Here is a 26272-nt window from a genome sequence, read left to right as displayed (position 1 = left end):
TGGAATAGTAACTGTTAATGCTTGAGTATAACATTCTACAGTACAAGTGTACATTGAGAAGGTAATAAAAAGAGAGAATTAATTTTATCCCCCCCCTCGGATGTAAGGCCGAAGCCACGTCACATCCAGTAGAACCTACTTAAAGGGATTAACAGATTTCACCATTTCTTTTGAGATGGTATTAAAGACTGGTAAATTGGGTGTACGAGAGATCTGTTTGCTTGTCTTATTTTCCAAAGTCCCACTTAATGGCTGTGCTTCTGAAGCGACATGGGTACCGCAGGTTGCCTTTCTAGCTACTGTGGTCATCGTTAAGGGGTTTGTGTTTTTCCCTGCTGATGAATGATGCTCTTCTGCAGCACTTCGGGCTGTTGGTAAAACCTTAATGTTATAAATTCACTTGTATCTCTGAAAAGATTTGTAGCGAAGGTTATGCAGCCACTTTCCAAACATCAGAAGTCCCAGGGCCCACGCTGGGGGTTAGGATGCAATGTAATAAACCAATCTCCAAGGTTTTAGACCTCGCCTGTAAGAGCAGCCTTTATTTTGCAGATGCAAGAGTTTTTGCAGTGCATCCAAACCAGGGACCCGCACAGCAAAATCTTCTGTGGCTGGGCCGTTGGCTCAGTCCGTTCCTGTCTGTTTGATCACCTGTATGATGTTGGTGTGGTGCCTCTTACAGTTTCTTAGACAACAGAAAAAAATTGTTTTTCCTCCCCTTAGGAGACAGAGCTCAGATGAAATCAAAAGAGCGATAAAGTTTGGAGGAGAAAAAGAAGCTGCAATTGCTTTCCTGGTCTGCAGTTTGACAGGGCATTAAGATGTCCGTGGACATGAACAGCCAGGGCTCTGACAGCAATGAAGAGGATTATGACCCGAATTGCGAGGAGGAGGAAGAGGATGAGGATCCCGGGGATATTGAGGATTATTATGATGGGGTGGCTAACGACGTGGAGCAGCAGGGAGCAGATGCCTTTGATCCAGAGGAATATCAGTTCACCTGCCTGACTTACAAGGAGTCGGAGAGCACTCTGAACGAACACATGGCCAGTTTGGCTGCCACGTTAAAGGTGAGGAAAGGTTTCTGCATTAACACAGGTCTAAAATGAGTCTGTGATTGAGAAGGCGAATGCTGAGCATACAGTTTGAAATGAAAGCTGTGGTGATATTACTGTTGTGAGGGGTTGGAGGAGCATTGTTGAAGGTCCCGGTTCAAAACTGACTTAAAGGTTTGCAGTTGTTGCATACTGGTTCTGGGGCCTGAAAAAAATCTTCATTACTGGATGTTGATTCTTACAATTATCTTGTTTTACAGAGCTGAGCTTCATGACAAAAATTCCTGAGTTGTAACTCTGTGCATTAGCACAATGCAAAGAGAATTTATAGAAAGGAAACAAACCAAATAATAAATGGTGCGGGTAGGTACACCTGTGCTTGAGATGTCGTCTGACGGATAGGAAGACATGCTGAAACTCTGTAATTCTAACAAAAACACCTTTCTTTGTTAGTTCTGAGAGTACAATCATAGACTTTCAAAAAGACTGATCAGCTGTCATGCTGGTTATTAACCCCACTGTTGCACTGACAGCAATTAAAGTACAATGAACTTGCCAGCTCTTGTAGTGCCTAATTCATCACGGAAGTCACTCTTCAAGCTCCATGGCATTATGCTCAATAAGACTTTTGTGAAGTTTTCTTTCTCTTTGAGCAACCATTTACTGTAGTGCAGACTGGTAATAGGAGCAGGCTCCCTCTCTGAGGTCTGGATGTTGACACCGGCTTGAAATTACCAATGCATCTGCTTTGTACCAGGTCTCCTGGTGCTCATTCTTCTCTGGAACAGCCCCTGAAAGCAGGACAGGTGACTGCAGGCTATAAAATCCTGTGTTGGAGAGGTTTTGATTCCTATTAATGTGGTCTGAATCAAACATAACTTAAAAAAATGAGAGGGATCTCTTCATCCTTATTTGCACATCAGAGTGTATGATAGCAGTAGTGTCACTGTAAAGCCTATAAACAATAGGATCTAAAGTGCACCCATACTTTTTGCTGCATCTCTACCTGATTTTGCCATTTCCTGTGCCTGTTCCCTGCATTCACCACCTCAGAAAACGAAGTTTTACTTTCTTGACTCTAAACTCATGACCGCAATTTCTTCCAAATGTGCAGTTCAGGCTCTGAATGCCTGCTGTTTCCTGCAGACTGTCAGAAAAGGGAGGCAAAATAAAAGAACAAATGAGAATAGTTGGTCAGCACTTTTGATCCTCCTGCCAGTTCTTGGTTCTTAGCGATTAAGTAAAGATTTAGAATGGCTTTTCTGCTCCTTACTGTTTGCCTTCAAGTGGAGCACCCTTCAAAAAGGTGACCCCTGCCATATTGTTCTCTTGAATTAAATGAACAAAAGCAATCCTTTATTTAGTCTTTAAAATCAGGCTTCCAGAGTCGAAATAAATTTTCCAAGAATTCTGAAGGTCTCACTGAGCAAATATTATAGTTGACAGGATAACACCATCCTGCTAGCTTGAATCTGGCCCCAAATATGACCCCAAAGAGAGAACATTTTTGATTCCTTTTATACCAAGAATATGCCTGTGTATTTGCTTAAAAATGAAGTGCCACACATTTTGGTTTGTGAATGAGAAGATAAGAATAAATCTGGGCAGGAACCTGAAGCACTGGGCTCTTGTAAGCCCCACACTGAGTCTTTGGCTCTTTAAGTGCCACATTAACTCTCTGGTCGCTACCAACAGTGCTGCAAGCGTTGCACTTTTCTTGGAAGTCGGCTGTATATCAGCTCTGTGTGCTTTTTGTCTCCTGGCATCCTTTCTTACAATACTTCAGCAACCCTGTTTCTTCTTTGCCTGTCTTCCACCATGGAAACTTGTGATTTTGTTCGTTTTCTGAGACATACTGGGGTGGAAGGAATTTGCTTTGAATTAACAAGCATAGGGAAGAAGGAAATTGGATAGAACGTGTTGAACTATTTGTTTTCATTATTTTCCATTGACTTAATGGACCTAAATAAACAGGGACGGACTTTGGTAAGAGCTGTGTTAACTTCTTTCTTCTGATTTGCTTGAGGTCTAAAAACGTTTTGTTCTTGTTTTGAAGTCTACCTTTCATAATGTCTTGGGTTTTTTGGATAATTTTGGTTGGTCTTTCGGAGCATACCAGTTCATTTTATTGATTTCGTCTCCTTTCCCTTGTGATGGCTAGCGGTTATGTAGTGCTTTTCAGCATCAGCTTGCATTTAAGGCAGAGTGGTTGCCCCCGACAGGAAAAGATGAAAGTAAATTAAAGACTGTCTTCAGGAGATGCAATGAAGGCAATGCCTGACACGGTGTCATCACAAGAAATGAATATTCTGTAACAATTCCCTAAAGCAAAGAAAAAAATAATGCAATAAATGGGCTCAAAGCCAGGTTTGAGTATTGTGCTGCTGTACGTTGTCGTTAGGTGATTCACTTTCTCAAGGTTCAGTTGCAGGTGGGGGGTTGTATTGATTGTGTTTTATCTCTGAGATATTGTCTGTATACTTTTAAAACCAGAAACAGGTATTCAGAACTTTATGGCCTCATACCTGCCATCTGTAGTGTTATTGGCTCATGACAATCTAAATAAATAGTGCTTCATCTGCTCTGCTCGTTAACCCTCAGTGTAACCTCACGTTGACTGGCTAACCTGAGACAGGTGTGAGCACCCTGCATATGTGTGAAAGTCTAAATGCAACATCAAAAGAGACAATCTCTTCAGCAAAACACTTGGGTTTTTATCTGCCCCAGTTAGACACAAAAATAATTTAAAATCTTAAGTCTGATAGAAGCATGAAACCCAGTACAGACAAGGCAGTAGACAGGACCAGCTGTGCTGCATGGCAGGCCTGCAACTGCAGTTGTGGTTATCCCAGAGCCATACAGAAGCTGGAGGGTTTCTCCTCATTTTGGTTTTAGGAAGAACTGTGAGTAGATCCTTGCTTTCCAAGAAAAAGAAGAGGAAATGTTTGCTCCTTGGTTAGCGCTGTTAATCTGGAGGTCTGTTTGTGAAGGGTTCAGTTAATACCCTGACTAAAATTAGGACAGGCTGTCTTTGTTGGAGCACGACAGAAGAAAATCTCCAACTGATATTATCCAAACCTGTGAAGCTCTGACCAGAAGAGCTGGGAATTGAAGCAGATCACCTTTAGTTCCTCAAAAGGTCACTGGACCCAACAGTCAACGCTTGTTAATTCAGTATTCCTGAAAGCAGAATGATCTGTATTGCCTGTAGACCAGCAAAGGTATTCACAACAGTTCTTTTGAGAAAGTAGATATAATTACAAAACCCAGTCTCTTTCAAAAATAATGAATTAAAATGATATAAGTTTGTTTTCAAGATAACTCTGTCAGTCGTCATGGAGTGGTTGTGGTCCTGCAGTGGCAGCATCAGTACATGCATACAGACAGGATGCTGCTCAGCAGTTGGACAGACCCCATCACTGGCGAGCAGTTAAAGTGTGTGGTGGTGTCACCTTGGTTTTGTTTGTGAATGACACTTCCTGGCTCTGCTGAGGGTCTGCACGAGTCAGGAATATCTGGGATGTTCCAAATAACGGGCAGAAGTGTCTCTGTTTCAGTGAGGAGATGGGTCTTTCTAGGGTTTACCATTTTTTTAAACTGCTGATAGAAACCACCAGATTGCCATTCCAGTTTATTAAAAAATATTCCCTTGACTTTAGGTCTCTTTAGAAGCTGACTGTGAGTTGTGAGGAAGGTAAGGTATTTCTGCGCATACAGGGTAACAAGGAAACACAGTCGTGTTGTTTTACAGGCAGTTGAGACTGATGCAGTCTTTCCACTAAAATCAAAGGAATTGTAAAACTGAACAACTGAAAGTTTTCAGTTTGCTGATTTGCTAATATTTACCAGACAGCAAAAAGCTTGCTTATCTTGCTCCTTGAAATAACAGCTTGTGATGGGGTTGGTTTTTTTTAGCCCTGTCCCTTGAAGAGTAAAAATTGGTAGATGCAAAAAGTGATGTTGTGACGTAGTTCTGAATCTATTAATCCACGTTATCAAAACTAATCTGTCAGAGATAAACCAGTTTTTCATATATTCTTGATCACCTTCTTGATGTCATTCCTTTTAATGCAACCAAGTCGGTATTTGCTCATCAAAACACAGCCCTGTGAAGCTGTCCCACACACTCAAATTGCGCTGACACAGAGCAGTGAGTTTGCAGAGCTGCTGGGTGAGCGCTGGCAGCGCTCCTTTTCTAATACCATCTTTAGCAGATCCAGTCATGTGCGTGGAGATTGGCAGCCCGGACCAGCAGCTCTACCCGAAGGAGTAGGAATGGCATCCCGGGGTGTATCAGGAGGGGGGTGGTTGTAGGGCAGAGAGGTTCTCCTCCCCCTCTACTCTGCCCTGGTGAGACCACATCTGGAATATTGTGTCCAGTTCTGCGGCCCCTCAGTTCAAGAAGGACAGGAACTGCTGGAGAGAGTCCAGCGTAGGGCTACAAAGATGATGAAGGGAGTGGAGCATCTCCCTTCTGAGGAGCGGCTGAGGGAGCTGGGGCTCTTTAGTTTGCAGAAGAGGAGACTGAGGGGAGACCTCATTCATGTTTATAAATATTTAAAGGGTGAGTGTCACGAGGATGGAGCCAGGCTCTTCTCAGTGACAAACAATGACAGGACGAGGGGTAACGGGCACAAACTGGAACACAGGAGGTTCCACTGAAATTGGAGAAGAAACTTCTTCTCAGTGAGGGTGACAGAGCACTGGCCCAGGCTGCCCAGAGAGGTTGTGGAGTCTCCTTCTCTGCAGACATTCAAAACCCGCCTGGACGCCTTCCTGTGTAACTTCATCTGGGTGTTCCTGCTCCGGCAGGGGGATTGGACTGGATGAGCTTTGGAGGTCCCTTCCAATCCCTAACGGTCTGGGATTCTGTGAGTCGGCGCTTACAGAATCCCTGTTCAGTGCGATCCCAAAGCGTCCCTACAGAGCCAGATGTCGGGATGCTGCCGTGTGCCTCTCTGTATCAATGTGCAAATCGCGACCGAGTACGTTCAATGGGTGGCTTATCCAAACAGACCTGCAGCGTTGCATAGTTATCCTTTTTGATGCCTTAATGACTTCATGGAACTTGTATGCAACAAGAAATAGGAGGCATAAAAAAGCAGCTGTGCCCAAGTACCTCAAATACAGAAGAGGTATTACAGCCCCTTGAAATACTAAGATGCATGTACATAAGAACAGAGTTTGAAAAATGTGTGTGAAAGTGTCCATAAGAGCAAACATTGGTAAATAGTAGTAAACGCTTAGTAAATATTTAAATATCACTTATTACAAATGGTAGACCCTGATAGGCAAATTTGACTTCTCCACAGAACCCCGTGGTGCTGTTTGACAATGATAACGCACCATTTCGCAGTAACCTTCCATTAGTGAGGACAGGCAGGTTTATATCTGCACCCTGTTCTGTGTTTTAATGTCAACTCAACAGTATGTGGGGCATCCAGTCTGAAGTTGTAACCCTTAGAAGCACATGTGTTTGAGATGTGCTTTTGTCCTTTACCTGCTTTTTGTTCCCAAACAGAAAGATCCTGGAAGTTCTGCTGTATGAAAACTGTGGTGTTGCCTGGCAGAGTCCAGCGCAGAGCCACAAAGATGATGGAGGGAGTGGAGCATCTCCCTTATGAGGAGCGGCTGAGGGAGCTGGGGCTCTTTAGTTTGCAGAAGAGGAGACTGAGGGGAGACCTCATTCATGGGGATCAATTTGTAAAGGGCAGTGTCAGGAGGAAGGAGCCAGGCTCTGCAATGGCAATGGGTGCAAGCTGAAGCACAGGAGGTTCAACCTGAACATGAGGACAAACTTTGTCAGTGTGAGGGTGCCAGAGCATGGCCCAGGCTGCCCAGAGAGGTTGTGGAGTCTCCTTCTCTGCAGACATTCAAAACCCGCCTGGACGCCTTCCTGTGTGACCTGGTCTGGTGATCCTGCTCTGGCAGGGGTTGGACTGGATGAGCTTTCGAGGTCCCTTCCAACTCCTGAGATTCTGTGATTCACAATATAAACTTTGTCAGTGTGAGGGTGCCAGAGCATGGCCCAGGCTGCCCAGAGAGGTTGTGGAGTCTCCTTCTCTGCAGACATTCAAAACCCGCCTGGACGCCTTCCTGTGTGACCTGGTCTGGTGATCCTGCTCTGGCAGGGGTTGGACTGGATGAGCTTTCGAGGTCCCTTCCAACTCCTGATATTCTGTGATTCACAATACCTGTATTTTAATACCATTAAGAAGACATTAATATTTCTGTATCTGTCTTCAGTGTTTGGCTAAGGGTCTTTTTTTGTTTGGTTGGTTGTTTCTTTTAAGCATAGAAAGTTTTCGTAGACTTCTGGTCATCAAGATAAGAGAGCTGACAGGGGAGCCCGGACATTGCAACCTTGTGACAACGTCACGAAGGCGTTTGAGGAGAGAAATGAGTTTGGTTCCTTATTGCCTAGGACTGCCAGCATTCTCAACTTGATTGGTAAAATGAGCCGCAAATGTGAAGGGTGATTATAGCCCACACATTTCTTTGTGATTCACGCCTTAAGTGGATCTTACAGCCAGAATGGCTCTGCAGTGAGCAGAAAAATGGGTTCACAGCTGTTGATGAGTATGATCTTGGTGGGAGGTAGAGGCAAGACAAGTCATTAAAAATGCCAAAACAATCTTTGGGTAACTGTTTCGTGTTGCAAGCTTTCAGCTGGACAACACCATCACAGGAGCAGCGTGAAACAGCTGAAGTGCAGTGCCAAATTTGTGTGCCATGCCTATTATAATGAGCTATGTTGTGTGCTGCGAAACAGTTCTACCAAGCAGATGTTCCTCCTCTTCATCTTCTTATAACAAAAGGAAAACGTCCTTAGAAGCTGAGGTTGTCAAGGAAAGGACTCTGTTATTTGGGACTGAAGAGGAATTACTCACTGCAGAGTTACCTCAGCTCTGTGTGTGTGTGCTGCTGTGTGCGCACATCAGTGCTTTCCAGTTTGAAGTGGCTGCCCTGTGTCCTGAGCCACCGGTCACAACTGTGTGGGGTCAGGTTATTGCCTGCCCTCCCTGTGCATCCTCCACATCCTCCTTCCCGTTGACCCAGAGGAGTCGTCTGCTCCTCCTGTGTTTTGCTGGCAAAGCCCCTGGGCAGGGCTGAGCGGGTGCAGCGGTGGGGGGCGTTGCTGGGGCTTTTGGCAGCGCCTGGGGAGCGCAGTGCAGCGTGCGCTGGGTGCTGATGCTCTCTAATTGGAAAGAATAACTCCAGTGAGTACAGCTGGGGAGTCTCGTGTCAATCTTACATCCCTGTACCATCTTACAGCTTTCTTGCTGCATTTCTTTTGCTCTAAATCTTTCAAAGAAGGAATTTCATAGTTATTTTGTAATAATGCCTCCTGGCATAGCATCTTGCTTAAGGTTTTGGGTTTTTTTTTTTAATGTATTTCTGAATCTCCTCAGGAAGAATAGCCTAAAGCTTGAGAAATACGTATGTTGAGATTTCCTAGCTGAGTGCTACTGATCCTGTTTGTTGGCAGCTGCAGCTGAAATTGTTGCTGTCCTGTGTAGGAGAGCAGATGGATTAAAGCAATGTGGAAGTGCAGAGAAGGAGGCAGAATTTAACCCCAGATCCCCTTTCTTCGATGTGTGGCCAACCAGGTTGTGCACAGACTGCTTCACAAACCGTGTACCACACCGGCAGCATTTGTCATTCCCAAACTCCACTCTGCCTCTTAAATATTCTCCTGCTCTTGCAGACTGACACCAGGTCTCTGCGTGCCAGAGGGCGAGCGATGGGGTACGGATTAAAACCCCGTGATGAAGCAGAGCTCACGTAGTGCTGTTTGTCAAGACCTTCCCGTGATATCGAGACTGCAGCTACAGACTCTTAAACTGCATTTCTTTCCCTGGTGCAGCCTGCGCTCGGTCATCAGGAGAGGGGCTGAAACATCAGACAAATTGTAAGCAATACTGTGAGTGAAACCTGAAGATGGAGAGATTTTCCACACATTTTTTAAGCTTGACTGAGCCCAGAGGAAAAAAAAATAGCAGGGTATCTGATTTTGTTGTAACTTTGTCTTTATTTTTTTCTGATAAGTGAAATTAATTTGAGTTTAGTTTTGAAAACAGCTTGGAAACCTGTAACAGATACCAAGGACTTTGCCACAAGACTGAACAGTTGGGGTGTTTATGGCAGCTGATGGTAATCGCAGCCCGAGCCCCTGCAGCCCCAGGAGTTTCCTACCAGGACTGCATACTAGAATTCTGCTAAAAAGAGGGGTAGATCAAAGCAAAGGAGAAAATCTGGTCCAAAAAAAGCTTTTTGGTTGCCCTTTTATTTCTTCTTAATTCCGAATATTTCTGCAGTTTGCAGAGAAACCCTCCAGTAAAAACAGCACAGTCAGATCGTTTTTCCAGTGGGGCATGGAAGGGGTCAGAGCTACTTTCCACAAGAGAAATGTGTATCAAATGTATTTTTCCATTTGTGGGTCACTTTCTTTACCTCAGTTTTCTTAAGTTAAGCCTGTCTGAGGATGGTTTTTTTTCTTCAGCAGAATTATTTGATAGAAAGTATAGTTTCTTTCTAAGATGTTCCAATTTTCTACTGTGAACTCAATTAAATCATTTTTTGCCCATGTTACTCAGCGACAGCAACAATTCCAGGGGCTCCCTCTGTGGTTTTACTGTTGTAAAGAATTTAAGAGTGTATTTTTAGGAGTTTTGATGCAACACACGAATTAGTATCTTCCCAAGTTCATCCTTTCCTTGTAGAACTAACAAAAACTATTCAGATTTAAAAGAAACGCTTCTCAAGATTAATCCTATTTGCTTAAATCTGTTTGTACTAAACCCTTTGATGAGGGGAAACACAAGAAGTAGAAGCTGCATTTCTTTATGCCAGGTTTGTGTTCGTCTTGGCCAGGCATTTCCATGCAACCCTGATCTAATGTGAATTGTCAGCGTGGTGCAAGGCCACGGATGTCACAGAATCACAGAATCTCAGGAGTTGGAAGGGACCTTGAAAGCTCATCCAGTCCAACCCCCCTGCCAGAGCAGGATCACCAGAGCAGTCACACAGGAAGGTGTCCAGGCAGGGTTTGAATGTCTGCAGAGAAGGAGACTCCCCAGCCTCTCTGGGCAGCCTGGGCCATGCTCCATAACGCTTACAGTAAAGATTTTCCTCATGTTCAGGTTGAACCTCCTATGCTCCAGCTTGCTTCCACTGCCCCTTGTCCTGGCATTGGATATCACTGAGTAGAGCCTGGCTCCTTCCTCCTGACACTCGCCCTTTACAAATTGATCCCCATGAATGAGGTCTCCCCTCAGTCTCCTCTGCTCCAAGCTCAAGAGCCCCAGCTCCCTCAGCTGCTCCTCATAAGGGGGATGCTCCACTCCCTCCATCATCTTTGTGGCTCTGCTGGACTCTTTCAAGCAGTTCCCTGTCCTTCTTGAACTGAGGGACCAGAACTGAACACAATATTCCAGATGCGGTCTCACCAGGGCAGAGCAGAGGGGCAGGAGAACCTCTCTTGACCTACAACCACCCCTTCTCATACACCCCAGGATGCCATTGGCCTTCTTGGCTCAAGGGCACATTGCTGGTTCATGGTCATCCTGCTGTCCACCAACACCCCAGGTCCTTTCCAGCCACTCGTCCCCAAGCCTGTAGCATCCATGGGGTTATTGTGACTGAAGTGCAGGACCCGGCACTTGGCCTTGTTGAAGCTCATCCCATTGGCCTCAGCCCATGGATTCAGCCTGTCCAGGTCCCTCTGCAGAGCCTTCCTACCCTCAGGCAGATCAACACTCCCTCCCAACTCAGTGTCATCAGCAAAATGTCCGCTCCAGCCAGGTCAGAGTACCTCCAACTCGGTCTGAATTCGATTTTTGAGAATCATGTGATGGTTCTTGTTTTAAATTCCCGATACCGTGTCTCTGCACAAGCAAGGGTTGAAACGCACCTCCAAAAACTAGGCCATCCCGTGGAGAAAAGCGAAATGAACTCATGAGATATGCATGCGACATAAATATGCATGAGCAATTTCTGTAGAATGTAAGCTCTACAAAAGACGGTGCTTCTTCAGCTTTTAGGAAACGTTTCTGTCTGAATTAGCGACTGTCAGAGTTGTGTGGTTGAAAAAGATTTTCTGCCATGGAGAGAGGAGTCTTCAGCTCCTAAAACCACACAGCTTATCTTGGGAAGAGGGTTGGGATGCAGTTGTCTTTGAGCTCTCCACAGCCAGTGATGTACCTGCGGAGCTTCTCGGCAAATCCATTTGGTATCGTCGTGTCCTGGAGAGCGCCAGCCTCTCGCTCGCACTTCAGAAGTGTGCGAATTTTGCTTATTTGGAGAGTAAAGAGCCCAGGAGATAAATGGGGATAGAAATAATAATTAAAAAAACCCCTGTTTTCTCTTCCAGAAAGTGAACAGATGTGTGCTTAAAGCGATGGCATTACTTTGTTCTACTTTCAGAGTCTGATTTTGCCCAGCACTATATGAATTTCTCAGTCTTTTTTTACAGCTGCTATAGAGTCTTTCCCTTACGCAGAGCAGCTTCCTCGTGGCACCCTTCCTGTGTGCATAGGCACTGTGCATCCTTCCCAGTGCAGCGCTAAACATGAGCATTTGGTGCCCGTTTCTGGCAATCAGGAGCCTTCTGTCACTGGGAAGTCAGAGTTAAGCCAGTGGAAGAGGCTTTTGGGGTGACCAAATTCCTGTTTCATGGTGAAGCTGGAAATTGCAGATTGGATGAGATCCTCTCTCTTCAGCTTTGCTGAATTTTCCAGGGTCAGGTTTGGACTGAGCTGATCTTTGATCGTAAAGCTTTAAGCTGATGGTGAGAAAATGGGGAAATAAAAATGAGGGAAAGAAAGACATTTGTTTAGCATGACGACCGCCTTCACCTTCTAAACTTTAATAAATTTCGACTTCTGGAGAAGTCAAGCTATGTAGAGGCATTGGCACAATGCATCAGCTGCAGACAAAAGCTAAAACAGAAATGCAGCATCTAGAACTTGCATTCCCTTCTGCACCGTACAGAAAGTATTTTACTGAAATGTTCCACTGCCAGCAAGGCACCCAGTGGGCTACGTCGCTGTTTCTTTTGGGTCTCAAAAGTTCAACAAAGCTAACAATTTATCAGAGTCATCTTTTCTTATTTGTTTTGTGTCTGAGACAAGCACTGTTGGTCCTGGGTGACCTGAGGTTCCTGTGGCACCCGGTGACTGACAGGGACTGAATCGTAGCTCTTTCTGACATGTTCTAGAAACTGGAGATCGTTCGTTGTGTGAACCTCCTGCCTGCCCCGGAGGTGCTGTATTGCAGTGTGCCCGAACAGCACCCAGGGGGTATTCCCTAAGCTGTGAGGCTGCCGTGGGTGCGTGCAGAGGGAGCATCAATGTCTCCTAACCAAATAGTTCAGGCAGCGGTATCGGCTTCTGTAGGTTCCTTCTCCACTCCTATAAGGTAACGATTTATGTACATATGGACCCAACTTCTGATGGCAGTGGTATTTTTCTGTGCTTAGCATGTTTTGGCTCCTGCTTACAGAGAAATACTTCAGTTATCCGAGGGTGTTATTGTGGACGAACTGGCTGACTTGGTACAATCATTCACTCATTGTGAATGCACGGTCATTGAAGAGGCTGGGGAGCGCTGCTGATCAAGAGAAGCGGGCTTTTGTTACGCACTTGTTTTTCTTCTCATGCTTGTTTTCTTGACTCTCTCCAGTAATGTCGACCCCTGACGATATTCATGTTTGCCTTCTGAGTCGCCAGCCTTGCTGTTGGTGAGCAGGATGTGGATTGTGACGTGGTGAGACCCCACTGAGCAGGCACAGCCCCAGCCTCAGCAGTTATCTGCTCCTCTCCCATCCCTCTTTCGTACAGTTTGAATGTTATCTTTAATGTGTAAAAACTCCTGCTTCCATGCCCAGTGAACTGTGGGTGCGTTGCTACAACTGGCTGACTCTAGGACTTCATTTTTGGAAGATCCCCTGCACTGCAGTCAGGTGCTATCAAAAGCTTTTCTGCTTCAGGGCTCTTGTGAAGGTGGACTCATGGACCTGACAACGAATTGAAAATGTTTTATTCTTGGGTGTTTTTATGATGGAAGTAATAAAATTAGCACTACAGCTGGTCCAGCCAGTGCTTGCAGTGGGAGCACAAGAGGAATGGTCACAGGAGCTTCATTTTTCTTCCAGATCTGTTAATCTGGCATCTTTCTGGAGCATTAATTCTGCATTTTGCCTGACAAATAATTTGACTTCAGAGTATTTGATTCTGTTAGGATAGTTGTTAGATTTCAGAAATGTATGTGCTAGTATTTGTATTTCCCTTTCTATATATCTGAATTCTTGAATGTACTCGGCTCCTCCTTGGGGAACAAGTAACTTGGTGGAGGTCATGGAGTCGTGATGCTGCAATGGATGCTACACCTCAAGCTCTGAAAATCCAACTGGAAAGTGCTCATTTTCCTATGTTACAGATGACCTTCCCATTTAAGTCTGGTGGTTTGTTTTTCTTGTCAGGATGGTAGTTCTTCCTTACTGCTACTGCGAAATAATTTCATTGCTGCTAGAGAATGATTCATTAGCGTGTGCTTTGCATTTTCAGGAAGCCAGTCCTGTAGAGACCACATTCCTGATGCCTGTTTGTTTTGCAAAAAGCGAAATGCAGATCTCTTCCTTGTACAAGCAAGCCAGAGGTGTCTGTCTGGGTCTGCCAGGCTTGAGATAACAACATCTGAGGCTGGCGGTGGCACTTCATCCGTACAAACCAGAGCAGACTGTGTGTGTTGGCAGCAGCAACCCTGCATGCCATGCTCCATCTCATCACAGGCTTCTGTGGCGGGAGGGAGGCAGGGCAGCACCACCTTTGTTTTCAGAGGGTCACATCCCTGTGAAGTCGAGGAAGGTGATGTACCAGATTTACACAGTGTGAGCTGACGCTTCGGTTCTTCTAGAAAAATGATGATTTGAACATTGAAAATGACTCTTTTTATTCCTGGGATTTCTTGTGGCCAGCAGAGTGGGCAAATCGGAAAATAGAGGTGGAAAACCCTCGGCTGCGTGGTGCTACACTGGTTTATCTTGCTAAACCGACCGCTGACAAATGCCAGTGCAGGGCCACGGCAGGATCGCGTGGCAGGAGTAGGTCGGTTGTGTTGTGTTGTGAAACTGCACCTCTCCAGTGGGTTCGATTTCAGAGTGTAGTGAATGTGCTGCCCCTAGGTGTGCAGAGCCCGTCTGTTTTGTAGAAAGAGCGACTGTTGCTTGTTTTAACTTCCAAGGTGGGGCTGTATCACCAGTACATTGGATCCTGTGATTCACCTGTAGCAGGTTTCAAGAAGGCTTTTGGCTTTTCAGCTGGTGATTGTGACTGACAGCTTCTCTAGGGAGGGGAGAAAGGAGCTCTCCCTGCAGTAGGACAGGAGGAGTTGTGTTTTCTGTATGTACAGTAGAAAGAGAGCTTATTTGTACTCCTGACAAAGGCATGAAGGGCTCGAGAGGCAGGGGAAGTTCAGCAGCTCAGCAGGTGCCTGTGGTCTTGGTGGGTACAAGCCTTTTTGTGCCAGCGGACCAACCTGTTTTCTTTTGAAATAAACTAATACAGAAGCAAATAAGATCTTGTTCGCTCGTACGTCTGTAACATGACGTTAAATGTCGCCTTGCAGTATTTGTGGGGGTGCTGGGGCTAGCACCGTCTGTGCTCGTGCTTGCCAGGAGTCCACGTAACCCAAGTCCCTGTCACAGGAGCTTTTCATCTTCCTGTTCCAGTCCAGCGTGTAGCTTTGTTCTCCTCACTGAAGGCTTGGGGAAATGTTCTGGGTTTTCCCCCTACCTTTTGCTGTCACCTCATGCCTGTATTTGCAGCTTGTCGCTGCTTCTCCAGCTCAGAAAATGGGATTTGTCTTCCCCACTGTTCCTGCTTTAGCGAGGACCCAGATCCCAGTGGTGACCACAGTCAGGACTGGATGCGGGGTGTCCATGAGCAGTTAAAGTGCAGATGCACTGAACATTATGTCTCGTAGCTTAATGGGCATTGAGTATCACTGGGATATTGTACTGAGTTTGTACAATTTATTACTCTTACAAGGAAATCGTAGTCTTAAGCAGAGGTGTAGAGTCAAAATATGCCTAACTTGACTTTTTTTCCCCTTTTATTTTCCATCTAGGTATCACATGCTGTTGCAAAGCTAGTATTAGTTAGTTTCCACTGGCAAATCTCAGAGATTTTGGAAAGGTAAGTGTAAATAGTCTTCTCTCTTCTGTGCTCGGTGCTTTTCCTCGCTTTGCAAGAATGCTCAGGGTGGTCCATGGGTGTCTTTGAACCTGAAACCTGCTCAAGGAGCACAAAACCACTCTTTTGTTGAGGCTGCATTGCCTGTAAGAACTCTGTAAACAGGGAGAGGGTAGTGGTGGTGAATGTCTTTCAGTCTGAGGAATTATTGTTGTGCTGGGAACGCTGCAGATGCATTTAGCTGAAACTTTGAGATAACAGATTGAGAGTGCTACATCTATATTTATTTATTTTAACAAATACAACGATAACATATGCTCTGGTTTGAACATACGAGCTGTAACTCGTAAAGGAGCACTGAGCCTGTGCCGATGTATTCTTTAGTAGTACATTCACATGGGAGGTTTTGTTCCTTCTGAAAATAAATGATGGTTTTTGCCAAGCTGACGAGTATTTGGAGAGTGGGAGAAGATGGTGTGAGGGAAGTGCAGCCCCTTTATTGCTTGGTCAGTGTCACTGTAGCAAAGTCCTCCAACTGATTTCAAAAGGAGGGTTCGGACTCTGCCCAAACGTACGTGGGACGTGTGTCAGGAGGCTGCTCTCTGGCAGCCCCTCTAGAAAATACTGGCTCGGAGCTGAACATTGTCTGAAAATAGAGAGCACATCAGTCTGACTCATCCTGCCATGCCAGTTTTGGCCCTGTAGCCAGCAGCTTCATCTAGAGAACATATGGGAAATGCATCTCATGTGTGGATATAGCTGCAGCATCTTTGGTAACGGGCTCGTTGGTTACCATGCATCCCGTGAAAGCTTTTCGCTGGGGAATGCGGAGGGTGAGATTCCCACATAGCAGCTCAGGGTGATTTTGCAGGTCAACTGCTGAGATTTAAACAAGAGGCGGTTTGGGGAAGGGTTTACTTCTAAAGCTGTTTCTTTGCAGGTTATTCTCCAGTTGATCTGGTCCTCAAAATTCTGTCTTGATACAGAGTGACGTTATCAAATGAAAGCTCCCTCGTACAACTAAAAAGTGCTGGTGGGGAGGGAGGATTTACAGCATGGTCACAACAGTGATGCTGCTGTTTCTGAATTAATTGAGATATAAACATTTACCTGCAATGGAAATCACAAACAGCAGAACATGTTTAATTCTGAGGCTGCTGATGGATGGCTTCATTTGGCAATGGGGTGATAATCTGCCACAGAGTAAATACTTAACTAGATAACAGGCTGGAGCCAAAGTGAGACCTAAACAGGATAGCTTGATTTTACAGGAATGGGAGACAGACAGGAGCCTCACTGGAGAGTGTGGTGATGGACAGTGGCTTAGGACTGCTCCACGAGTGTGGATAGAAAATCTTGGCTTCAAAACCAATTGTTCAGGGGAGGGAGAGAGTTGTAGAGGAATATTTGTCAAGGAGTACAAGATCAGTGTTAATCCTTACTGGGAGGAGTATTGCTCCTCTTTCTGATTCTGAAGAGACTCATAAAGTTTTGCTGTTGAGAGTTCGGCTCATTACGTGAAGGAGCCTCACGGAGGACACATTTCCACTTCCCCTGTTGAAACCTACCCTACCATTTGCACAGAGCCCATTATCTGTTCAGGCAAGGAGGATCAATTTAACAAAGCAAAATGTATTCAGGAGTTGATTTGATGGTTCTTCAATTGCTTTTTCAGACACAAGTCTAATGCTGCCCAATTGCTAGTAGAAGCACGAGTTCAGCCCACCTCATCCAAACATGTAAGTATGCTGAGTATTTTGGTCTGTTCCCTTGGCAGACACCTCTGACGCACCTCAGTGGAAGATTGAGTTACTAATGGCATAGTCTGTCCCGCATTAACCCTTTGCAAACTCAGGTCCAACACCCCAGCTCAGTGCTGGGTTTTACTTTGTAAATGAGAACGCATTCAAGAGGTGTCTAACGTTCAAACAGCAGCTTTGCTGTTGTCTCACAGGTACTGACGTGACTGCTGCACTGCTCTGCTCAGGGGTGCTTAAGCCAAATCTCCAGTGGTGTTGCTGCTGAGCCAGTCAGTAGTGCTATTTGAACCAGCAGCTTGTGTTTTGCAGCCAGGGCTACACAGGTCTTTAGATACCTTTTCTTTTTTTTCTTTCCTCTCTTTAAATAGAAACTTCCTGTTGCACGTGTACAGGTTTCATTCACAGCAAGTGTCTTGGTACAATCCACAGTTACCCCCGGAGCACGTTGCCATATGTCAGATTTTGAGTGATAACATTGTGCATCTGAGAAACGCTCTTTGGGCTGTGGGGGAGGGGAGGTTTTGAAAGCCTGATTTGGCATCTGAGCTGACTCGTAACTAGCAGAGAGGGAAAATGCTAAAACAGCTGACAGGAGTGAGCTTCATGGGCTCAAAATAAATTATCTGCCTAGAGTCCAGAAAAAAACAACAGGTTATTTGACATACAAATTAGTCCATGTATTTTGAGATTTGTCTCAATCCTGTATCAGCTGTCACTTAAGCTCTCTCTACTGCAATGGTGATTTTATTTTGGGAAGAAAGATATTATAGTTAAAAGATTAGTTGAAGTCTTGATGAACTTTCTTTGGTAGGCACCTCATTACAGTCTTTTTGTATGTGCTAAGGCAAGTCACTCTGTGCTTCATCTCCTAATGCAGAATGATGGTATTTTAGGAGCAGATGCTCTGTAGAGCAACTGAGTCTATAGGGAGAAGCCACAGCGGTGAGCGCAGAGGAGCTGGCAAAGGTTTGAGGTAGTGGGCTTGCTGTTGAAGTTGAGTGGTTGTTTTAGGCAATCAGCGCAGTTACAGGCTCAGTGAATCTTTGTTCTGGTCCATCAGTGAGGCCACTTAGAACAAAGTCGCATTATTTCCTTTTCCATGTGGTCATGCTATGGGACAGGCTCTGTGGGTCATGTGGCTGTGTGTCACTCTGCTGCTCCTCTGCGTCTCTGGGGTGCAGAGCCAGGCATGGAAGCAGACGGCCGTCTCACATGAGCTTCTCAAAGAGCAGCAAAGGTTTAAGTAGATGAAAAGTGATTATGTGACTTCTCTGTGAAAGGAGAAGTGGGAACATAAGCTCCTGCTAACAGCTTTGCAGAGCCTTGCTTTCAATGATGCTGTGCTAGACCCAGTTCTTCAGGTCTCCAGGGTGAGCTGAGATGTGCTGAAGGCTGGGCCTGTTGTCTGGGGATTAGTTCTGCACTACCCAAGGGGAGATCCCGGCTGCTTCCCACCGGTTTGGTGAAGCAATAGCAGAATTATGCCTGACTTGAAGCAAACCCTCTAATCCTTTTCAGCTGAAGGCATGATGCCTGCTTTGTCAAACGGAGCATAGGCAGAAGATAAGAGATGTGAGATGATGGTCTCTGAGCTCCTTTTTTTCTCTGTATAAACACTCTGCACACTGCACCTTCAGTTGCCTCTCCTCATACCTGAAATCATTGTCCAGTAAAAGGGCACTGCTACGCCTGCTTCCAGCTGCAGCTGCACTGCAGGGCCTGTGGAACAGCAATAGAGTCTGACCCAGCTAACAAAGAGTATCAGTAATTTCGAGGAAGAACTAACACAATTTTATGTTAGTTTTCAAACAGGGTGAGAGTAGTAACCAGAAAAGTTAAAGGTGAGTTCTGTATAATAGAGATTAGAGGCAGAAACTGTGCAGTGACTGTCAATCTGTTGTGCTCCGAGAGATTAAAGAGGTTTTTGGGAAGGATTGACGGGGCAGTGCAGCACGCCAGCTGCTTATGAACCTGTTCTGGCCTGGAGCTCACCCTGGACCGTTGTCGCAATGAGAGCAACGCAGGCGCCTGTGGAGGAGGTGAGAATACTCCGGGATGTGTTCACCGTAACGCTGATTTGTCTCTCTCCCAGGCAATGGTACATTCCTCCCATCACTGCGCAGTGTGCATGCAGTTTGTCCGGAAGGAGAACTTGCTCTCTCTGGCTTGTCAGCACCAGTTCTGTCGCAGCTGCTGGGAGCAGCACTGTACGGTGCTCGTCAAGGATGGTGTTGGAGTCGGTGAGTTCAAGGCGGGTACGGTACTGGACCTGTATTGGCCGTTCTCATAGTGGCTGGCTGAATGGTCTAAAACATCTCAGCGATGAGAAAATGGAGCGTGGAATGAGTGTTTGTGACAAACGTAACGTGAACTAGTGGTCTTACCTGAATCCCTCTTAGTGTTGGCATACCACCAGGAGAGCACTACCCCTTCCTAACAAAACAAACCGACAGATCCATTTGCTGCTTTTCTCTTCTCGTGATCTCAAGAGCATGACTGTATCAAGTTAAAAGCTGCAAATCCGCTGCATTTTGAGTTTGCGTCTCATGATGTATTATTGCACTGCCCCTGGAGTGCTTGTGTATGCAAACATCTGTTCCCTTTGTAATGGGTTGAAGCCAGTGTTGGCAGAGTTGCTTTGGGCTTTTCCTAGCCCGTCTTTGATGCTGGCATGGCAGTAACGTGCAATTTTCTACTTTAAGTAGCTGACCTTGTGAATATGACTATGTGAATATGAAGCACTTGCTGGTTCTGGATGCACATGTGCTCCGTCATCTTTTGGTGAAGACAGTTGGGCTTCAGCTTTTCAGCAGCCCTGATAGATTTGTTTCACAGTTGTGTCCCTCTTGCCACAACAACAGATGGCACCTAGGAAACTGTGTTGAATGCTCTCTGTGCATTCACTCCTTAATATAATTTGCACTGTGCAAAAATGTTTCTTTTTCTTCTCAGGGGTCTCCTGCATGGCTCAGGACTGCCTGCTTCGGACACCAGAAGACTTTGTGTTTCCATTGCTGCCTAGTGAAGAGCTGAAAGACAAATACAGGCGCTACCTCTTCAGGGACTATGTGGAGGTATTGGTTTTTTCAGTTTTCATGGTCAATTCACCCATGACTTGCAGAAATTTTCTTTGAAGTGTCTTGCATCTTTGATTAGAACTGCAGCAAGTGCAGGAAAATTGTCCCTAATAAACACGATGTGGCTGCTTCTGTAGGACAGCCTCACTGACAAAATGCTCTAGCAGGTTGCCAAAGTGAATTCTGCCGTAAGGTCACCCCGTAACTCCTTGGCTGGTGCTTGGCTCTTCTCCTGAAGCAGAATTCTCAGAATGTTACAGCTGAGAACTTCAAACTTCAGTCCGAGTTTTAAAGTCCTTCTTGCTCTTGCATAGATATTTTAGGTTCTGAAAGAGAAGTCCCTCACCTTAGTGCAGCCTGTCTGAATAGGCTTGCTCAATAACATTTTATCAGTTTTTTTTGAAATTAAAGCAGCAATTGCTAAATGTGCAGGAAATATTCTGGTAACTGGGAACAGACTGGGAACGCTCAAGAAGCAGCAAAGCAGCATGAAAGAGTGGTGTCACTTCTCTTCAATAAGACGCCCTTTGGGAGGGAACAGCCACCACAGGAGAGCAGCTGAATACCTTCTGGGGCATAAGGAGAGGATGGGGAAAGAGCTCAAATGGAGTAACACCGTTCAGTGTTCTGGTGGGGTCTTATGGTTGTGTTGTTTACTTGGTCTGCAACCCTCCATTTGCATTTTGTGTTCTAGAGAAGCTGTAAGTAACTAATACTCCCTTTCCCAATGTGGAAGAGGTTTGTCTGCTCTGTTAGCCAAGACTTGGTGGCAGTTTTCATTCTTTTTCAGCAAGAAACAGCAGACTTGTATGTTTTTGAGGATAGGAGTGGTTAAACTTGAATAGATAATGCTCTCCTGCACCCACTGCTGATCTTACCACCTTGGTATGTTCACAGAGCCATTACCAGCTGCAGCTGTGTCCTGGTGCAGATTGCCCTATGGTCATACAGGTACAAGAGCCAAAAGCCCGGCGAGTGCAGTGCAATCGTTGCAATGAGGTCTTCTGGTAAGAAACAGAGAAGGTTAAAGATCACGGGGAAAGTGTATGCTGTCCTCAGAGCTACTCCATTTGCTTGCCAGCAGGTTCAGTGCGTAGAAGCATCTCAAATGCTTTGCTAGAGTTGTTTGTAACTTGAGTTAGCTTAAGTAATTGGACACTTGGGGTCTGACTTCTGCAGGTGGTTAGCCTTCCCCTCGCTCCCTAAACATCTTGGGAGCTGGGTGTTCTGACAACCAGGGAATGCAGGGCTCGAGTAATGAAGGGGTTACAAATCCACCATTCTCCTGTTTTGGCTAGGTTACAAATTCTGGTGTTCTGTGTCTGTTCTACCAGACACAGTGACTGGTAGAGATTCTGGTAATGGATGTGGAGGCCTCACTGTTATCGTCTAGTATTGAGTTTTGAAGTTTATTACAAGTAGTTGAATCCCAGAGTGTCTGGTGTGTTTTGAGGCTCATGTGGGAATACATTTCTGCTGAGTAGGAACGCTGACGTTCCTTGTTCGACTTCAGGTGTATTTCAAGAGAAAAAAGATAGATTGCAGGGCTGCTGAAGTGTCTTCTGCTCCTGGGTCTCCAGAATCACTACTGTGAATGTGAGGCGCAGTACAACTGGTTTTGAGACCCAGCTTACTGGTATCTCCATGCAAATGGCCCTTACTCTTCTAGGACTGGTGAGGTCCTGCTAATGCAGGTTCCTGATATCTACCATTGGAGTCAGGCTGCTTGTAAAGTCACTGGTATGCTCCAGGCCTCTGCAGTCGTGTTAGAGCGTACATAGGTAGGCTCTAGGGAGAGATGTGTCAGCCCTCAGATGGGTGATCTGGCACAGAAGGCCTTGGTTCACTCTCATCCTGACTTTGGCTTCTGCACGGGGGAGTGGGGTTTATTTGGGTTTAGCCTTGGTCTTTGCACTCTAGTAATAAACATTTGCATCCCCTACCCTTGCTTGGACTCCCAGATTTTGGTCATCAGGAAGACACCAATTCTGGATTCACTTCCTTGGAAATTGATATGTCTTTTTTGTTTCTTCCTCTATAAAGCTTTAAGTGTCGGCAGATGTACCACGCACCCACAGACTGCGCTACCATTCGGAAATGGCTCACCAAGTGTGCAGATGACTCCGAAACAGCCAACTACATCAGTGCTCACACTAAAGATGTAAGGACAAGCACCTGCATGTTTCTTCTTGTCCTCTAGTCCTGCCTGAGAAGCAAGAGACAGTTCTGTACATACATTGTGTTGTGTGCTGCTTTTTCACAGGCTGCACATTCTCACAGCTCCCTAGGGACTGTGATATGACACAACCAAATGCCTTGGGAATGCTTTGTGTGGGAAGGACCTGGTGGTCCTTATTCCAGACCTGGTGTGAATGTTTTTGCCAGCCAGGTATGCTGCTGTCCCATGGGCAAAAAATTGGGGATACTTTGAAATGATCAGTGGAGATGTAATTAAAATGGAAGGAGGGAGTGTAGTAAGTGCAGAGTCAGTACCAAATAAGGCACTGGTGGTGTTTAAACCTGCACAACTGCGTGGAGTGCTGTGAACTGGAAGGTGAGGGAGATTAAGCCTTGGTTTGTCAGAGGCAGCAAAATGGGGTGGATGAAGTCTGGTAGTTAGACATTGAAGTACCTCTGGTAGATTTAGACTCAAGAAAAAAAAAATGGTATGTCCATGCTGTGCACTCTAGTCTGCCTGTAGAATTGTCTTTAAAAGTTACAGATGTTCTACCTTTATCCTCTAGGTTAGCTGTCTGTAGGTTGGAACTTTGAATGGTTTTTGGAGATTTTTGTAGCTGGACTTCAAAACAATCCTTAGCTGGCATTTGTTCTCCCGTAGCCAATGACAGTTCTGGCAGTGCTGATCAGCCGCAAGCTTCAGGTGTGTTAGGAAAGTGGTCCTTAGGCAAACCTAAATTCCCTTCTTTCTCTGGAGAAGGTGTCACCATGCGATGGCGTTGTTTCTGCTGTGCTCTTTTGTAGAAATAAGATTCTGTTCTGTTGAGCGTTGTCCTGGCATACATTTTGCTTGCCATTGAAATTTGTAAAAAGCGGCAAAACTCCTTTCCTCCTTTGTATGCCTGTGCAACCCAAAAACTGTAACTGGACCTAACACTCCAGGGCATCAGTGAAGCGACGAAGCTTTCATCTGTTGGTGGCTGCTGCAGGCAGGTTATGGTGCTGATTTTCTTGTAGTCTAAGTAGCAGTGGAAGCTACTGTCATATGTGAACTAATTATGTCCCTATGCCTGAGCAACTGCTGAATGGTAACTCAGTGATACCTTCGGTTTTACAGGGAGTAACAACAGCAAATCTGTTTTCTTGAGCAAGCAAGTGGTGCAGCGAAACTTCCCTGGTTTTGCCTTTCTGCCTCCTTCTTAAATGGAGCTGTCAGGAATTGGTGGGAGGCAGGGTCTGTGTATGTTAATATTCTCATGCATATTTACAAAAAAAACCAAACAGGAGGGGAATAATCGCACAAGTGTTGTCGTTCTCTAGAAGGCTGCTAGAGACAGAGCTGGATCTAACAAATGCTTCTGTTTCCCCAGTGTCCCAAGTGCAATATCTGTATTGAGAAGAACGGAGGCTGCAATCACATGGTGAGCAATTCCCTCAACACGTCAGACCTTCCTTGTTCTAAGCAGAAATTTCTTCCCCACTTTCCGCTAACCAGTGCCTCCTGTCTCTTCTTTTTCAGCAATGCTCCAAATGCAAGCATGGTGAGTAGGATTTGGAAAGTGTTTTCTCTGCAGTGTTTGTTAGTGGTGATGTCTTTTTTTTTTTTTTCTAAGATACAAAGACAAATTGTGAACATAGACTGAAATATTTTTTCACCCTAGTTAAAGGTGAACAGGATATTAATTACAGACTTCTGTGTGATAGCTTTATGGTTTTTTCCCCTACTGGCTGTGATCTCAGCTGGGTTCTGGGTGCTCGTTTAGCTCGCTCTCCCTGACATGTCCATTGTATAGAGAAGTCTCCATCTCTACCATAATATTAACAGCGGAATCCATCTCAGAGGAGAGTATTAAATGCTTTCCATGTAATTATATTTGTCATCAGCTGAAAATACTGCCTGAACTGAGCCATTTACTCAGATCAGCTTAAGTCCTTCTGCTTAGTGGTAGAAATAATGAGCTTCAACCCAGATGAAACTGCAGGAGCTGTAACTCATTCTGCATAACATCATCTGTTGGACTTCTCAGTCCACCCCAGAACAATTAGCATCCTGAGTGTCTTTGGCCCGTTGTGCGGTCCTACAAAATGACAGCTTGTTCCTGCACTTATCTTTCGATGGCAGAATTGATTTCTGTTGCCTTGGAGCGAGACCGTTTGTATTCAGCCCTCTAAGTGTGCCACTAGGAAACAGTATAATATGAGGACATTATTTGGAAGATGATTAAAGATTACTGTCCTCCCTCATTTCCTTTGCTTTGGGGTCCTCAGCAGCACTGGACATGTTTTGACGGAGCTCTGTGACAAGGGTGAGCAGGCAAGTGCCAAGGTACCATGGTGACCAGCACTTGAGAAGGTTGGCGAATGCTGGAAATAAGAACTTCAGTCTCTTATTACGAGTGACACAGAAGTGATTCCTGGTGTAGCAACTTAATCTCCATCTTCTTTCCTTCCCAGTAGAACACTGACGGACTCGCGCTGAAATCAGGAAATTGTCACATGGGGTTTGCTACTGCTCTCTTTCCTCTACTTTCTTCCCAGTTCAGTGGCTCCTAACTTGAAGTGTCATAAACTGCTGATATCTGATGCAGCACTTCAGGATTTACTTTCCATAGTTGCACAGGATGCTGTACAATGAAAATCTTCAAGACAGGCTGGTGGTTTTGGCTCATTATTGTGTTCCGTTATGCAAGATGATACAAAATGTGCGTGTTTCTTGGCTTAGCAGAAATATCTGAAAACAGATGGGCTGTGTCTCCTGAAGCTTTTCATTCTTGGAAGTTTTTTTCTGTGCATTACAGTGGGTTTTTCGCTGTTTTCTGCAGACTTCTGCTGGATGTGTCTGGGAGACTGGAAGACTCACGGCAGCGAGTACTACGAATGCAGTCGGTACAAAGAGAATCCTGATATTGTAAACCAGAGTCAGCAAGCACAGGCCAGGGAGGCCCTTAAGAAGTACTTGTTCTATTTTGAGAGGGTAGGAGACATCTCCTTGGCCAGAGCTGCTGTAGCCTTTTAATGCTCCCTGCCTGGTGCAAAGGTCATTGCCAGCAATCTCCGTGCAAGAAACTGCCCAAAGAAAATCCATGCAGAATTTTCAGGCCCTGTGGTTTTGCAGTCAAAATCCTGCCCTACAAGTTCTATTCTAACCAGTAATGTCATACCGAAAGCAAACCATATTCGCTCCTAAATTTCCTTGTGCTAGAAAAAATCAGTATTACCTGTGTGCCACTGTACTGTTTTCCTGCAGGCTGAGTGCTGCTGCAGTAGATAGATATTGCTCCACATCATTCCTTCCACAATCGAGGAGCTTCAGTTCCTTGCAGTATGTCCTTATAGTGACAGACACTAAATAAACTCTCTGCTGTGTTCAAAGCTCCATTGGCTGTAGCAAAGTTTTCCTAAAATTTCATGTGATTGCATTTCTAAAGGTTGCTGTCAGAGCATCTCTGTCCACACGGCAGGCTCGACGCACCTGGCCACGTAGCGCAATTCTCTAGAGCAGCATCTCTAGAAAAGAACGTGATAGAGGTTCAATGCTGCTGCATTTCAGTTTCCCCAGTAAAATGAGTTTATTCTTCATGCCACGAGCCCACTCCTGTGGTAAAACAAATGTGTTCATTCCTGGCTCTCCAGACCAACAGGCTTTGGGAAATGCCCATGTTTACAATGTGCACATGGATGTTGGAGATCACCGAGCGCATGTTCAATGTTAATTTAAACTGCTGACCTTGCTATAGAAGCCCTTTAAGTAGGGGAATCAGCGTTACTTTCCATCTTGTTAGGCACAAGGTCAGTGTGCGAGCAGAGGGCTTTCCCACTCGGCGGAGCTGGGTTTGCTCCCTGCTCTTCGCTGCTGTCAGTCCACTGTGTAAAACCTCTGCCACTTGCCACTGGAGGTGCTGCCTTGCTGTTCTTCCTCACAGCATGTCTTGCCTTGCTGGACTCCTGCCCCACTCCAGTTTCTGCTTGCTAGAGCTTGTGCTTTTACAGCAGCGATGTGCTGGTCTCAT

The 26272-nt window shown here is 45.4% G+C and overlaps 1 protein-coding gene across 1 annotated transcript in view; it reads left to right on the top strand.

Annotated features, from left to right (window-relative positions):
- Positions 1–821: 821 nt before the first annotated feature.
- Positions 822–26272, top strand: part of ARIH2 (ariadne RBR E3 ubiquitin protein ligase 2) — a 28173-nt gene continuing 2722 nt past the window's right edge. Inside the window, exons 1-10 of the mRNA XM_010181609.1 lie at positions 822–1070; positions 15183–15250; positions 16923–16986; positions 19100–19247; positions 19960–20081; positions 20982–21091; positions 22128–22245; positions 23633–23683; positions 23782–23803; positions 25085–25236. Coding sequence (XP_010179911.1) covers positions 822–1070; positions 15183–15250; positions 16923–16986; positions 19100–19247; positions 19960–20081; positions 20982–21091; positions 22128–22245; positions 23633–23683; positions 23782–23803; positions 25085–25236 — 1104 coding nt within the window. The remainder of the gene's footprint in view (positions 1071–15182; positions 15251–16922; positions 16987–19099; positions 19248–19959; positions 20082–20981; positions 21092–22127; positions 22246–23632; positions 23684–23781; positions 23804–25084; positions 25237–26272) is intronic.

This window comes from Mesitornis unicolor, unplaced genomic scaffold, assembly GCF_000695765.1.
Source record: "Mesitornis unicolor isolate BGI_N332 unplaced genomic scaffold, ASM69576v1 scaffold24773, whole genome shotgun sequence".
NCBI classification, from domain to species: Eukaryota; Metazoa; Chordata; class Aves; order Mesitornithiformes; family Mesitornithidae; genus Mesitornis; species Mesitornis unicolor.
Note: the sequence above shows the minus strand (reverse complement) of the source record. Positions and strands in the feature narration are given on the sequence as shown.